This window comes from Thermobia domestica, chromosome 5 (genome assembly GCF_964235325.1).
Source record: "Thermobia domestica chromosome 5, izTheDome1.hap1.1, whole genome shotgun sequence".
NCBI lineage: Eukaryota > Metazoa > Arthropoda > Insecta > Zygentoma > Lepismatidae > Thermobia > Thermobia domestica.
In genome coordinates, this window is record NC_137458.1 from 94905490 (window position 1) to 94923322 (window position 17833).

At 35.6% G+C, this 17833-nt stretch overlaps 1 protein-coding gene across 1 annotated transcript in view; it reads left to right on the forward strand.

Moving 5' to 3' along the window:
* The window catches only part of LOC145686007 (lipase member H-like), a 70904-nt gene that overhangs the window by 44530 nt on the left and 8541 nt on the right, over window positions 1-17833 (forward strand). Inside the window, exons 3-5 of the mRNA XM_081758842.1 lie at window positions 5628-5776; window positions 10654-10905; window positions 16669-16863. Coding sequence (XP_081614968.1) covers window positions 5628-5776; window positions 10654-10905; window positions 16669-16863 — 596 coding nt within the window. The remainder of the gene's footprint in view (window positions 1-5627; window positions 5777-10653; window positions 10906-16668; window positions 16864-17833) is intronic.

The window sequence follows — 17833 nt, forward strand, 5'->3', positions numbered from 1 at the left end:
CAAACATAACAAACGCAAAGCAGTTACCCACTACGAAGTTGCAGCATTGTTTGGAGAAGCTTACAAAAAGGCTGCCACAATTGAAGTAGCTGCCAATGGATATCGAGTGACTGGTCTGTATCTCTGCGATCCTGAGCATGAATACATTGCTGAAGCAAACGAAGAAGTCAGCAAGGAAGCAGCAAACGGAGGGACTGTGGCTTCCACACACGTGAGAACATTTAGGCCTACATCACCAACAGAAGACCCCAAGACATCTACAGCATTACGCCTGCATGAGTCACCTGCTGCTCACTCTTCAACGACTTTTGAAGGCAGTTATTTAGGAAACACCGATACGTTCAACCGGTCTTCGCATTCTTCAAATGGATGCACCTCCAGTGCATCGTCGCTCGTCTTACCATCGGGTGTAAGTCCAGTGCCTCATCATGTGCCTAATCCTGGTATGTCTAGAGGAAGACGAGGTGGTTCTGCTACTCTTCTAACAAGCTCACCATACAAAAATAAACTCACTGAAGATTTGCAACGCGCATCTCAAAAAGGAACAGTCAAACAATATGAAAAGAAAGCAGCAAAGCGAATTGGAAAGAACACACGTTCGTACAGAGAATAAACCAACGTTAAAGAAGGGGAAGAAAAGAACACGAGAGAGAAGCCCTGGCATAACCAGTGATGTAGATTTGGATATGTCTTTTCATTTAGTGTCAACTGATGAAGACAGTGAAAATGAAGACTGAGGATGTCCTTATTGTAACGGAACATTTTCACGTGACAAAGGGGGCGAAAAATGGATCCGTTGTATTCAGTGTAGCTCTTTGTGGCATGAGCTATGCACGAGTACTGACGACTACAAGCAGTTTGTGTGTGATTTGTGTTTGGAACATTAGAATAATCACTTTCACATTGAATTTGACGTGAACACTGAACTGCATTGGCGGCATTGTTTTTATTATTTCGCCTCTTCTTTAACTACATCTTTTCTAATGTTTTTTTCAGACCATCCATTCCATATTTCATTGAATATTTCTAGCTTTGTTTGTAGGCCTATGCAATTTCGAAGTTTCATTTGTAATTTGTAACACACATGTAGGCTATTCTGCAATGTCCATGTTCCATTTCTAGATAATTTGTACAAGAATGTGTTGTATGCTTTAGAATGTAGGCCAAACATGTTTTTTTCTATTGTAGCATGTAAGAGGCCTTAATAGTTGTAGCATATTAGCCTCTGTTTAATTACATACCTCATTATAACTTCTTGTTCTTGTTTTCGGCAACAAAGTCTTGCACGTTATGCCCTTACAGAATGTGTTCTTAATATCGCACCGCACCGGGGTACGATATTATGCACACTTGTTTTCAACTCGGAAAATCGTAGAGTTTTGTTTAAAACGTTATGTACAAGTATATAATGTATTGAAATCCATTCTAGGCATCACACGAGTTGGCAAACATTCCATCCTTTGCCTTGTTCTTGTTCTGTTTTCATTTTCAACTATTTCTGCTTCGCTACGTACGAAAAATAAAATGGGTGCGATATTCGGCACCTCTCCCCTATGATATAAACAGGGGAACAATTCAAAATCACGTAAAGGCCAATGTACTAAAACTTTAGGAAGGCCCCCAACTTTAACAAAAGAGGAAAAACAGAGCTTGTTAATACTATGGTGGAGGTTGCTAAATGGGGTTATCCCAAGGTGACCAGAACTTTTACTTTCAAAAACGGGACGCATACGAATCGGTGATGGGGGGGGGGTTGACTTCCACATTGCATTTTGGGACTCAGAAGTGTTTTCGATTTACAAAATACACAAGTAGGAATGATAACACAGCGTTTCTAACTTAAGTACTACCCAACACTACTTTTAACTACTTCAACACTCAGAATTCCCACTCAATCCCAATTTGAACCACAGAACACTCAATTCTCATTTGAATATTGAGAAGTTCTAGGCACGGCTGAACCTTCCAAATGAGTGTTGGTACGAAAGAGTGTAGAATAAGCATTGACCATTTATATTTTGAATAATAATTACGGGACACCTGGGTCATGTTTGCTTAAAAACGGGACCTTAGGCGTCCCGTTTGAGAATCAGAAAAAAACGGGGCAACGGTTGAAAATAAGGGACTGTCCCAGCTAAAACGGGACGTCTGGTCACCTTGGGTTATCCCTTGACACCATTTGATATGAAAATAATGGTTAAAAAGTATTTGGATAAGAAAGGGGTTAAACACACCCTATTTTTCTAAAAATCTGCCTGGAGACGATTTCATATATTCACTTCTCAAAAGGAACGATATTGTATTGAGAACTGCAAGTAATACTAAGAAATCTCGATCATCCGTTATACGTATATCTGTGGCAGATTATTTTACCAGGATAAAGGATGCGCTAGATTCAGTAGAGCCTTCCCTAGTGTACAAATTTGATGAAACAAACTTATCGGACGACCCTGGTTCGAAGAAGGTGTTGGTACCGCGGGTTATGAAAAGAGTGGAGAGAATGCAGGATCATTCTCAAATGAATTTCTCTTATGGTGATGTTGCGGTATCTAAGTAAATTAATACTAAACCGCTCGGATAGTACGTTTTGCGGAGTTTTCTCAGGTTATACTTAGAATTAAAGATAAGATTTTCAACAAAACAAATATAACAAATTTTATTAGAATTCCAAAATCGAAAATAAATGTGAAAACAACTTCCCAAAAAAGAGATTAATAGCTCAAGCAATTTCTGGTTAAATACTAAATAAAATTGACTATCCGCGAATTCAATTAATCCACAATTTATGATATAAATATAAATATAGCATGTTATCTCGTTACATAATGTAAATTCCAAATAAATGTTCCTTTTTAGTTCGCATGCCAATAATAGAAAAATAATAAATACATACCAAATGTCTTCTTGTTTTAACATCTAATCGTCCAATTCAATTTGGATTTAGGCACGTCAAACAGGTTAACAAGATAATTTTCCTTTTTAATTTCGATATTAACAAAACTCAACTTTCGTAAACTTTTCATTTCACAATTCCAAATCACTTTTCACTTTTATATTGTCACTCAACACCAAATAATATAGAAATTTATGAGTTAACATGCTTTGCTAATGAAAATTGCCTACAAACGAAAAAGTAGGTGTAACTATACATACCTGTTCTTCATAACTGAAGAGGGGAGGTTAGCGGCACAACCACGAAAGCTCGTAGAGGGCAACACCTTCCACTGAACAGTCATGAGACAAAGTAGCCAACTCGTAAACTTCTAAGATAGTTACCTATCCCAGAGGCTTACTTCTGCTGAAGCTTCTTTACTTTTTTTTTTTCCAAGAACAAATAAATTTTATCACACAACAGTGAGCATCACTGCAGGCGGAGAACTGCTAGCGCCATTTGTTGTGTACAAAGCCAAAAATCTTTATCAAGGCTGGACAGAGGGTGGCCCTGTAGAAAATTTCTAAGATTGTACGAACACTGGTTGGTTTGAATCCAGAACATTTGAGCGCTGGTTTTTCACGATCCTTTTACCACATGCCCAGAAGACGGACGGAAAGAAATTGGTAGTTGGAGACATCTTGGGGTCACATTTTTCACCTACTGTAATAAAAGCCTGCAAGGAGAATCAAATCTACTTCACGACGTTACCTCCGAATTCTACACATATTACACAGCTTCTAGACGTGGCTGTGTTCAGTCCCATGAAGATCATCTGGAGGAATATCCTAAGCAAATGGAGAAAGGAGAGCAGGGTATCAGGATGTTTATCCAAAGAGCATTTTCCGCTGCTGTTAAGAAGATTTTGGGATGAAATGAGACCTAAGGAGAACATTGTGCTATCTGGATTTCGAGCTACTGGACTTGTTCCGTTTAATCCGTCAGTTGTTCTGGAAAAAAATACCGGATGCAGAAGAGGGACAATCAATTAGAAGTTCTCTGGACAAATGTCTTAAAGAGATGCTACAGGAGTTAAGCGGTCAAGAGAAGGAACCGAGAAAGAAACGAGGAAAGAAGATTATTCCGGGTGAAAATTTAGGTGCAGAGTTTGTTTCATCAGGAAGCCAAGATGATCCTGGACAACTTTCCACTTCGGCTGCGATTTCCTCAAACGAAGACAAATGTCACGTTTGTTCCTGACTCTGGAGTACTTTTTCAGGCCCGGATAGGGTTCAGTGTGTGTATGAACTGTTTAAATTGGGTGTGTGGCAATTGTAATGAGAACACTAAGGATCCCTATTACGAATGTTCAATGTGCCTCTCTGATTGGGCACTTCAAATTCTGTTCAACGCTCTATTTTTGTAATTTTCTTCACTCAATTTTTGTAATCTATGAATGTCAGTTTTCCTATGCACAATTAATGGTTTTAATAAACCAAAAACTATTGTAAAATATTTTAAAAAATACTTTTAAGTGGCAACGTTGCCTCTATTTAGTACAAATTTTGTAAAAACGAGCCTAATAAATTACTTGCCAAAGTTACCGGTACCCGTATACGGGGTAAAATTGGCACAAAAAATTTTCATACAGGTACAAATTAGAATTTTGGAAAAGACGTTCCAGATATTTCAAGGGGAAGGTTCAAATGTCATGTTGATTTTTTTAAAATTGAATCTTCAATAGTTTCTGAAAAATCTTGAAAAAACCTTAAAAAACCTGCCAATGTCCCCCCATTTTACGGTACTTATTTGATTGATTGGCTTCAATTCAACTTTCCTTCTCAGTACAGAGGCTCTACTAAACAAGATTTAATGTTTCCAGTGGGATGTGAATCAGGGGGCGCAACTACGGAGGGTCCACCGCGTCCGGACACTCCAGTACAGTTTCTCAATAAAAATATGCTTGTTTAACAGGAAAATAATTGCTGTAGCATGAAAATGTAATCTTGCTCTTCATCTGTAGTCTTTCTCTTAGTTCCATCCTTTAAAAAAAAAAAAAAAAATATAAGTGGAAGTATCTCACAACTACTTATAGTCTGTTCGAGCGCAGAATGATACGCGTTGAATACTACGTAGACGTAATTGCTTGCAGTATTGGCCCGCATTCAACAAAAAAATTCTGGGTGGGTGCCTGATCTGAATTACTACTCAGGTTTGTATCCCAGCAAATTAGGCAGTAGCTCCATCATGAGTTGAGCGTGGGACCACGCAAACTGAAAGCACTTGGACACGAAACGATTAATAAAACCTTATTAACCTTAGCAATTAGAACTAGACTAAGTTTGTCCATACTTGAGGTAAGTCGATATGTCTTACTGTTGAAAGTACAAGAAATTAACGTTGATTGATATTTATTTGAATTATCGATCGCGATTAATTTTTGCACTTTCAACGGTAGGGCATATCGACCTATCTCAAGTATGGACAAACTTAATTTAGTTTTAATTAGTCTAATAAGCTTTAATCAATCTTGCCAAGTTTTAATCAATCTTGCTAAAGTATTAATCAATGAAAGAACAACATCATGATGACTACTACTTACTTATGCTTAATGACATTATGCCTATTCTATTAAAAAACTGTGTTAAACGAATTATATATTATGAATTGTTAAGGGTCTATATTATGCCTATAAAAATTTGACATAAGTTTATAACTAAACGTAACAATAACTCTTTCTTATTATTATTGGTAGAACCAGCGAAACAACTCCAGAAAGGATTGACTACACAAGGAGTGGATCTCTTCGTGATACAAAATTTAATCCAAGTAATCCGACGAAGATTTTGATTCATGGATTCACTGGTAGCAAAGACTACTCACCAAATAAGCAACTACGACCAGGTAACTATTTAGTTTTTAAATTTATATTCTGATCAACTTCAGAATATTATTGAAACAAAACTGATCAACCACTAAATATATCATATAAAAACAATACTTGTGTAACAGGTTTTGCAATGTTACATCACCTTCAACACACACAGCTTTGTTTTAATTATACTGTGGAATATTTACAAGGCGATAATGAACAAAATACAACTTCAAAAATAATACGCATACCGAAAATGAAAAGAAAATCGATTTCATTAAACACAATAGTTGTCGCAAACATGACTAGGAAATATCTTTAAAATTTTCTCAGATATGTAGAGATGACACGAAAGGAATGAAGGAACCGCATATAGAATCTGTGCTTGTTGAAGTTTAATGGCCCCTTTCAGATGCGAGATTATGTAAGACGTGGACCTACGTTTAAAGAGGAAACCGAACTACCGTAATGTATTCAATGCTCTCCTACTCAGTGTTTCTTTCAGTCGCGTTTTTGAAGGGGCACTTTCCCCCGGAGAGCTGAGATTGTTCCCCTAGAGGAGACCAAATAATACGTATATAAAATATTAATAAACAGAATAGTACTAGCAGTGTCCCCCAGGAATACTAAGTGTGCCCCGTAGAATATTGTTTCTGAAAGAAATACTACTCCTACGAGAAATCGAACCATCGACCACATGCACCAAAGCCGCGTGTGCTAGCCTCTAGACCAGCAGAAAGGGTTCCTGTGGAATCTCATAAGATCCAAGAGGTCACTCATGTCAAGTTACGCATTTGTGCAGAGCTGTCCTTATAAAATATAGTAAAGTATCTACTAAACGCCCCCCCTCCTTTCAGCATTCTTATTCACTCTGTGACGAATTTTTTATTTCATATTTCAGGAATTGAATGGAAAACTTTTGGTCCTGTTGGGATGGTTTAGTTTGACAGAAAATTGTTTTAAAGTGATCACATATATTCTGTTCACTTCATGCTCCTGTCCTGAAGATAAAAAATACTGGTATGTGTCGGTTTTCCTACTCGAATGGTTTTTCCTACCTTCAAAAACAGGTCCCAGTCGAATGTCAAATGTAGAAGATATTAGCAATGGATTATTTCACTTGGTAAACTGTTATAAATACAGTTTTTGATTTACTTTACCCCCCCCCCCACACACACAAGCACACACACACACACACACACTCACACACACACACACACACACACACACACACACACACACACACACACACATATATATATATATATATATATATATATATATATATATATATATATATATATATATATATATATATATATATATATATATATATATATATATATATATATATATATTTCAAAGTCTCAGAGTGAAGTTATTGTTAATTGGTTACATTGTTTCCAGTTACCAAGAAATAATAAAAAAAATAATCATGACATTTATTGCAATACCAGCGAGCTGTTAAATGGTAAATATTGAAATGACTCTCTGTTGTACTTTTCGAAACAAGTTTTAAAATATATGCAGGAAAATGCTAAGATTATTCCTTAAATTTTGCAATATTTCAATGAACTGTGAAAAAATGAATAGAGATCAAATTAGCAAGTTATATACAGGGGACGCTCAGTAGTTCAATACCTATCGGGCTAGCAAGGTGTTGAACTATCGGAAATGTTGAACTAATGAATATATTTGTAAAAAGAATGTGGGGATGGTTAGGTTGAGTGTAAATAGGTAATAAAACGGCATTGCTATATGTACTGTACTTAAAACGCATTTACTGGTAAAAATTTAAGTCAAACTTAGAATCACATTTTTCAATCAAAATCATATAGGTATACAGTACAGTTGAAACAAAGAGGTTCAACAATGCACGCTTTAAAACGCTCGCTTGCATCGCGTCGCCTGGCTCGGCGATGAAATAGAGGGGAGAAGAGAGGGGGTTTGTTTACATCTACGGCATTGCTGTATGTACTGTAGCGTCTTCTGTCAGGTCTGTTTGTCAACAGCACGTTGAACAACTGGGCAGCTGAACCTCAAAACCGTTGAAGTACATAGCAATCTGTTAGCCATTTTGCCAAATGTTGAACTACCGAACATAGTTTCTGCAAAACTGTTGAAGTGTAGAGCCCTGGGCCCTGTACGCCAGGAAATTACTCAGAAATGTTGAACTACTGGGCTTGTTGAAGTATCGAATATTGAACTACCGAGAGCACCCTGTATTATAATTTCTCCTGCTTAACGTTTACCTTGCTTTTAACGTTCTTTGTCCTTGATTTAATTTTTAAAATAAATATTACTATCATCTAGTAACAACTATCCATGTAATATGTAGCCCTACTTCTTAAATGCTCTGGAAGGACGGGTGAAATATTATTTATAGGAAAACCTTGATTATCATTATTTTGATTATTGCTATTCTCGATTTATCGCAGTTTATAATTCATTCCACCCCAAAATTCGAATTACTGAGGCCTCGAGGTGCACCCTCCCTTGGGATATATTATAAGAATTGAATATGGTAATTGCTTATGCAATTCAAAAAAATTCGGACTTGTACATAATTATGCAGAACAGTGAATGGTAGCTACGAATAACAAGAACGATACATTACTTTAATTTCGAACGTACCAAAAGGTTCAACTTACCAGATGTGTACGAAGATGACCCCCTGAATTCAACTAAAGAACGCGATATTATTAAAGAATAGAACAAACACTATTGGTCTCCAAAATTATCACTAAAGCATTTTTATACTACCAACCCTTACAATTAACAAATTGATACCAGTCCTGCTGATTCTTAGGGTCATAATAATATCCATTACGTAATTTGCAATAGTTGTTGCGATCTTAATTTGATGAAGCCACCGAAGTTGCTGCTGTACATTTCATAGAAGATTCCATGTGTTTTTCACTTTAAATTGGCCAATATAATTATCAGAAGTTAGCTCAAGAAAAGTCAATTACCGTTTCCTCTTATAACCAGATTTTCTTATTTGAGTATCAGGCATTAAAGGTAATTAATGGAACACTAGTGCGCGAAATATGATTTCGTCAACTGTTCTTGCATTGAAGATGATGAAAGCGTTCTTGGCCAAGTAAATTGCTCTCTATTAATGAATTATACTTAATTTGACACTTGCTTGTAGTACCGCTGAACTTTGCATTGAAGGAAGAAATAACCTTGAGCTCAGAAGGTTAGCTGGATTATATTTTATGTGAAGTGCAAGTGACTTCTCTGAGTGGTATAGGCAGTGGCGTATTTACGATTTTCTTTCGGGGGGGGGGCTTTGCTAACTTATGGGGAGGGCTTTGCCTGAAAATGTGAAAAATCTGCAAGATATTTCATATACTTTACTATAGTAAGTAAGATTTCGGGGGGGGCTTAAGCCCGGAAGCCCCCCCCCCTAAATACGCCACTGGGTATAGGTATACCTTCTGGAATCAAACTTTTTCTTGGTGTGCTTTCTACTGTATTGGTGTTATCGAAATTCCTAGCTTCAGTTCTTTAATTCTTCGTCGAGCTGTTCTACGAGGAACATGAAAAACGTTCTGCCCTATATCGCCACGATAATATTTCTGAAAATTCTAATGATAGCATACTTTTCTAAACTAAAATATCGTTAAAGTATTGCTTAACATCATCACCACTTTCTCTTCTTATTACCGTTAATAGTCCTTTCTCCTCTAAAAATATGCAAGAAAGTGCACTTTTTGTGCATATAGAATGGGGCCAATAGACTCTTTCATCAGATTTTACTTAATAGGCCATCTTACCATAGCAGCTAGACGTTTGATTTCCACCATTTCCCTCTACTCAATTAGAAGGTATTGTTTGAATTACACATATATATTCCACTAAAATCTACGGACATCGCGTATGTGCCAGAAATGTTTGGTAGACTTAACAGCTGGTTTGTTTTATTTTGAAGTTAGCCTTTTTCTGAACTTACATAAGCGGTTTTTGAGCACCGAAAATAGCACTTACTTTGATTTTTAGCTCTCAATATTTGCTCTCGTCTTCTCTCAGCACCTGTTATGCAAAAGAAACATCAAAAACATTGCCGCTGAACTCGGTATGGCTGTAGACACCAATTTTAGACACCAAAGCTCAAATTTGTACTTAAGGGTCTTCACTACAGCGAAATTAAACTACCGCTAATTTTAGAATTTTTTCTGTAATATCTTCAACACAAATAAAAATATTCGAAAAGCAGAAACGTAACGAACTTGACAACACGATTTTGCATGTGGTACCGTTATCAGAACTCATCTATCTGCTTTTGATTCGTAACTGTATATAGATTTAGCATGTACCATTTCCAAAATCGAATTTCTAGTTCACTACGTTTCTACTTTTCGAATATTTTTATTTGTTGTGAAGATATTACAGAAAAGCTCTAAAATTAGTGGTAGTTTAATTTCGCTGTAGTGAATACCCTTAAAGGAAAGCGTTTTGATGTGTTAAAAACATCAATTCAAACGAATGTGTCGGACGTACTGACACACATTCAAGTGGATGACTTCCCTTTTGTGTTCGTCTCTACGGCCGTTTCCGCGAGTGTCTGAAAGGAAGACATGCATGTAGAAAATTAATGTGTCAAGAAAATTGTCTGGCTGGCATCGTTAAATATATTATTTCGAGGTGGTCTTGCAACTTATTGAATGCACATTGTATCGGTTGAATTGAGAACCTTCTTTTATCTTGGAAGTCTTATACTTGGTAATAACCAGCGATTTTACACACATTATTTATCTCGATTATCATGGATTCGATTTCTGTGAAATTTTTCGTTTTTGACAACAACCATGATAATCGAAGTATTCCTGTAATTTAAACTTTGTTATTAAAAGAAATTAGTATGTATTATTTAACATCAAATACTTACATACTTTGGCAACAGCTTTTTTCGACAGGGGAGACTTTAACATCATATCAGTGGACTACCGGAAATTGGTAAAAGATCCATGCTACGTAAGTGCTGTAATGAACACAGACGTCACTGCCAACTGCACGGCGCAAATGATCGACTTTTTGGTATCGGAAGGAGTTTCTCTTGCAGACATACATGTTATAGGGTTCAGTCTTGGAGCTCAGATTGCAGGAAAAATCAACAAATATCTACAATCGGCGAAAAGACTTCACAGGATCACCGGTAAGTTCTGTTAATTGTGTTTAACATTTTAATCAAAATATTTTTCTGCATTAGTTTGTATTTGAATCGCTGATTTGAGAAACGTCGTATGTCAATAATGTCAATAATACCGTAAGTCAATGATTTGTTGCGTTTCTCAACTCAAAGACACTTGTTGCAACTCGATATTGCACGAACTAGTAGCGTGACTTCTGACATATCGTAACCCAAAGGTGTAGCTACCATTCAAGAATCAAAGTTGCATGTAAACTCATTTTCGGCATATGGCTGACTTATGACGTTTCTCAAATGAGCGATTCATTTGTGCATTATGCTCTTTCTCTGTCTTGTCGTGACTTATCGGAGTGGCAGATTCCAGCCTGTTTACCGTAATGCATCTACTCTTCATTCTAACTCCAGTGGCCCCGCGTAGCGTAGTCGCTAACGCTCGCACCGGGTTTGATTCCGGGTGGGGACACTCGGTCAAAAAACTGCAAAGAGCTTTTTCAGGCCAGCCATCATGAATGAGGTTTTCTTGGGTTTTCCTCATTCACACCAGGCAAATCATCAAAGGTATCTCACATATAGGTCCCAGGCCGCTTTCTTCCCCCATCCTTTCTTCCTTCCCTTTCCCCGGATAATGTGCTCGCCGAGAAATGTCATCCCTCATACCTGATGGGCTAAATGGCCGTTGATGCCGAAAGCCCAGAAATCTAAATCCTAAATCCTTAATCTATCTAACTCCATATACGATCGAAACAAACTTCCTTCGCATCGCGTTCTCGCTTGTAATTCGTGAAACGTACAGAGCTACCATTCATGTCAACTGTAAGAAAAAAGGTGCCCACTCTTGAATACATTTCTAATTGTGCTCTGTATACTAACTTGAAAACGCAGAATCCAATAAACTATTTAAAACACATCCGTCTATGAGGTCAGGTGAAAATTGACCTCAAAGCTGAGATAAAGAAATGTAGGAATTAGTATTTATAGACGCCAGTCAATATTTAAAAGCTTTCCATTCTTTCTTCTGTCTTGCGATTGTACGGATACCGTTATTATTTATAGTTGAACCAACATTGAAAGACAACATTTACATATAAGAAAAGCCCGTTGTTTTACCTGTAAATTATAATTTCTTTCCATATAAATTCTTTAAAAGCAGTAAAAAATATATGCCTAATCGTTAAAATAGTCACTCGTATTTGTAGCCGTTTTACACATTATTATCCGCTGCATGGTAGTCTATTACTTCTGTACTACGAAGTCATATATTTTCTTTCATGGTGCTTTCTGAAGGAATTCTTGCAGTAGCAGCTCTTGATGGAAATCACATAAGTAATAAACTTCTATCGCATCGAACTAAGGGGACTGGCATTAGAACATCTGGTAATTTTTCTTCCGTTAGATTGAAGTGATAAAAGTTGAATTGTACCGAAACGACTTAAGTGACACTACTGAATTCATAGACATTCTGATAGTCGTTGAGAGTGACCAGCTCTTGATGGAGAGCATACAGATGAAAGTTAAATTGACTTTGGATTAGATTAGAGTTTAGCGTCCTTTTGAGAAACGAGGCTATAAAGCACGTGAAACTACTACTTAAAGTGGGATTCAAACCATATGAGTCCCAGCCGGGATTGAAGTTAAAACTTTAAAATTTAAAATTTATTTATCACTACAAGTTAAGATAAAAAAACTTTATCTAATGGGTTCTAACTCCTGTATACTAAGATTAGAACATTAGATAGATTTCTTCCCTGAACTTTTAGGGATAAATTTTTACCGATAAGACTTCTCTCAAGCCATTGTTAACCCTTCATTTTCCACATCCCTACCCACGTCCTGGTACGACTATCTTAACGCTTCATTAGTGTTTATTGTCACTTTAAACTCATAAATAATGTAGGCTTGTTACAACGACTCACCAAAGGTAGTCGTCAACCTGGTTCGGCTAATGATATAAGTAAATCTTGAGTGGTAGTAATTGTTTACACATAAAAATATCTTCAATAATTATATACACTATTATTCTCACCTTTTCTATCGAAATTACAAGTCAATGATCGGTATTAAATGGTTTATTAGTTGATACTCTTTTAACGTATTTTCACTCAAACTGTCTTGCAAACGTACATGTTGATTCAGTATCTATAAACAATTACATAGCAACGAATTATACAATAATGTACATTTCTTTACATATATTAAAAACATTCTTCTTTTGTTATTTTAAATTAACATTATATCAAGTATAGTACTTGAGTATGAGCACTTTCTGCCCAAGGTACAGGTAATTATTAAACGATACAAAGTATCTCGTTGTATAAAAATGTCGCCCGACGATGGGACTGAATATCAAAGTTACAAGCGAGCTTAGCTTTTATATTTAAGAACCACTGGTCTGTTTACAATAATGATGTTACATTACTTATGTCCTTTACATTTTGATCGCCCCTCGTATATATATATCTTCATTAAGCTTCATATATATAAATACATTTATAATAAATCTTTCATTCCATTATCATTTATCTTTTATTACAAAAACGTCGTCGCTTAATAATATAATTACTGAAGGGTGCGCAGTCAAAATCGTAAGAGGCAAATTACCTTTTAAAAACATAAATCACAATGATTAGCATTTTCAATCATTATTAAAACGGTGATGTTAAGAAAAATAATATTTGATCTTTCCAGGGCGCATTATATGATAACTACGTTAGATGATGTTTTAAAATATACATTGTATCCATAAGGCATCAGAATATAGAAGAATCTTATTCGGGTAATATATAAAGTAGCGCATAAAGACAGTCGTCGGATAAATGGCTTAATAGAATGAACCTTATTCTTAACATAATCTTTGACAACAAATTCTCAACACAAATCCATATAATATAAATAACCTTTGCCTTTAATCAAATTATAAATCGAATTATAATTCTTCACATTAACAAGAGAAAATTAAAAATCATTTGAAAATTATCATTGGTTAATGAGAATTAAAGAAAATTAAATTAAGTAAAAATCAAAAATTAAACGTAACCTACGTTCAGACGAACAAAAGGAAGAAAATAAATCTATTTTTACACAAACATATTCATAAGAATCAGTAGCTGATATGGGTTTAACTCTTACTTCATCAACTGCAGTCAGTTTACATTCGTACTTGCATATGATTCTAATAAAGTACATTGTACTGCACAATCGTGATTTGGTTCCGCATTATTTTGTACATGAATTGCGTCATTATCTTGATTTTGATACGAAGTGACATCTCTTGAATTACGACTACGTCTATCCATGTAGTTTACTGTATTCCTTGAATTTCGCCATGTATTTCGTCTATTTTTGAATCTATTTTGGTTATATGGTCTAACATAAGGATTGCCACGGTTGATTAGGTTAGGTGGATTTCCAACATATCTTTGCCTATTTTGCTCGTTCGGATTGCTTAAATTCACTCGATTTAGGTAGTGTTCCGTATCGTTCGCATTACGGATATTTAGATTACGAACAGGTACAAAGTGATCTGAATTGTTTTTAATTTTGCCTAATCCTGCTTGATGATTCTGAGCGTGGTATTGAGTTTCATAACATTCTACAATCATTAATAAATGATTAAAACTCATACACTGGGTAGAAAACAGGATCTGTTGTAGCTTAAACGGTAGTAAATTTCGAATTGATGCAATTACTCTAGATTCCGATTGCAACGAATTTACGACTTTTAATTCGTTATATGTATTTACAACAAAATCAACAACAGATTTGTGCAAACGAGGATTAAATGGTTGATTTCTAATCGTGGCATCTCTGTTTGCAAGCAAAAAGTCATTTTCGTAATTTGCAATCAGCGCAGCTTTAAATTCATCATATGTATTGACGTGATCTCGTACTGCTTTAAACCATAAAGAACATGGTGGGAGTAATAAATGAGGGATTAGTTTCATATATTGCGATTTATCTATACACATTATATTGCACTCATCCTGAAATTTTTCTAGGAAAGAGGTAGCATTTTCGTTACATTTACCACTGAACTTACTCATAGCACGTATTTCACTCATCTTTACACTTAACTTTACCTTTCTTTCATCTTTCCGTGTTCGTGTTGAGTGACAATTCCTACCTACTGCGTGATGTGTAATTCCACCGTCTCTTTTCCGCCCATCTGTATTCCTTGGATGGATTCCTTCCAAAATAAGTCCTCATCGGATGGATTACTAGATGATGAGATAATGTGAGGTCCACGTTGATCTGCTACGGGTGAACGCGAGGTCATCTCCTGTAAACAAGGGAACTCCAAATGATCATTAACCATGTTGTTGTGGTATGCGTTGTCCTTAATCTGTAGCATCCTGATTTCCTCTTGTAATGCAGATATCAACTGAGTATTCGCACGTATTTTGGTAGAATTATCCGTGACCTGAATCTTTTGTTGCCGTATAGAAGATTCTATTACTTCCAAATCCTTTTTTACACAGTTGACTTCTTGAATTGTATGGTTGTAATTATCCTGGCAATCTTCAGATACTCTTCTTAGCTTTTCATCGAACTGTGATGTAATGTCACTCACCGCCTGGATAATAGATTGTTTCGTTTCTTCGGATGTCTGCTCCAATCGTTTACTTAATTCCTGATACTGTTTACTGGAATCTTCGGATTTCCGCTCCATCGTCTGTTTTAATTCTTCATACTGTTTACTGGAAGTCTGCTTTAAATTTTCCGACATCTGGGCTAAACTTTGTTCCAATCATTGTTCTTGTCTCTGTAAAGCCATTAAGATTTTGTCTTCTAACGATAACATTTCGGGTACAACAGGAGCTGTATTTTGTTCTTCGTTACCACTGTCACCAGTTTCTTTCTCCATTGCCTCACCGATCATCATTTTTCTTGTGATTATTTTACCACTTCGAAGTATAGTAAAGTTCGTAGTCATGAACCTTATTACAGCAGTAAATTCACCCTTACTTTATACTTCAGGATAAGAATTTACAAAGTACCCGGGTGAGGTAAACCAAAAATTTTACAACGACTCACCAAAGGTAGTCGTCAACCTGGTTCGGCTAATGATATAAGTAAATCTTGAGTGGTAGTAATTGTTTACACATAAAAATATCTTCAATAATTATATACACTATTATTCTCACCTTTTCTATCGAAATTACAAGTCGATGATCGGTATTAAATGGTTTATTAGTTGATACTCTTTTAACGTATTTTCACTCAAACTGTCTTGCAAACATACATGTTGATTCAGTATCTATAAACAATTACATAGCAACGAATTATACAATAATGTATATTTCTTTACACATATTAAAAACATTCTTCTTTTGTTATTTTAAATTAACATTATATCAAGTATAGTACTTGAGTATGAGCACTTTCTGCCCAAGGTACAGGTAATTATTAAACGATACAAAGTATCTCGTTGTATTGTATAATGCTGTTTGCAATCCCCGTGTTCGACCTCTTTTCTGTGACATTCCCGTTTGCTTTTGCCGGTCACAACCAACAGTCTACAGGAGGATACGCTCACTAACATGTATCTTCCCTTTTTTTATCTGATAATGAAAGACCTAGGAAGCTTGTGAAGTGCTACTACATGGGAATCCTAGAACAATTTTTTTGTTAGCGAATATATCAATTCTTAATTTTGTAAAAAAAAAAAAATGTTTATATTTCACTAATTCCTTGTATGTTTTATTTTATTGTTTAACATTGTAATTGTACATTTTTATTCCAATCGATTTGTGTTTCTCTCTTATTAACTAGGTTTGGATCCAGCCCTTCCACTCTTTATTACCTTGGCACGCTCTAAGAAGCTGGATTCCTCAGACGCAGATTTTGTGGATGTAATACACACAAATGCTGGTTACAATGGCAAAATTGGTCCCGATGGCCACGCTGATTTCTACGTGAACGGAGGAACTCATCAGCCAGGTTGCCACAGAGCGGAGGATCCCACAGGTCACTAAACTCTTCATTTACAATAGATCGTAGAATGTATTTGACAATAATCGCTTCTTTAATTTGAAATATTCAGAATGTTTTACGAAATTCTGTTACCTTTCTAACATAGGGATATATTGCTCCTTATTTATTGGAAGTGGGCAGAAGGCTAACCATTTTTCTTTTGCCTGTTTTTTGTAAGTGAAAAGAGATAATGAAATGTAACTTATCACAGTAATAGATAATGCTATTCTACACCCGAAAATACGAATCAAAAGAATTTTAGTATTGCCATCCATAGAAATTGCAGCGTGGCCAGAATATGAAATACTCAAAAATGTAGGTTAAGGGAGCGACCAGAAAAATGAACTCAACGGTAATTGATTACTTATCATGTTGTCTTGGTTTCTTGCTAAGTACCTTTCTTAATAATATTTGTATTTATTTTGTGGTTTATTACAAAATAAGTACAAATATTATTTTAAAAGTAGTTAACAAGGAACAAAGACAACATGATAAGTAATCAATTACCATTGAGTTAATTTTTCTGGTCGCTGCCTTAACCTACATTTTTGAGTAATTCATATTCTGGCCACACTGCAATTTCTATGAATGGCAACACTAAAATTCTTTTGATTCTTATTTTAGGGTGTAGAATAACATTATCTATTATTGTGGTAAGTTACATTTCATTATCTCATTTTACTTACAACAAACAGGCAAAAAAATGGTTACCTTTTGTACCAGGTTTAATACTGTGCTCACTTTTGGAAACAATGCTTCTATAAAATATATTGGAAAGGGAAAACATATTTTTTTGGCGGGTAAAATGAAGAAATGGAATTTAAGACGAAAAGCATTGGCTGTTTTTTTTAATGTGGAGTATAAAGGTATTTTAAATATCAAGGAACTATTTTCCTATAATCCATTATCTAAACACACCCAACGCTTTTAGCCTTAGTCCAATTTCTTTGTTTAACCCGTCAAA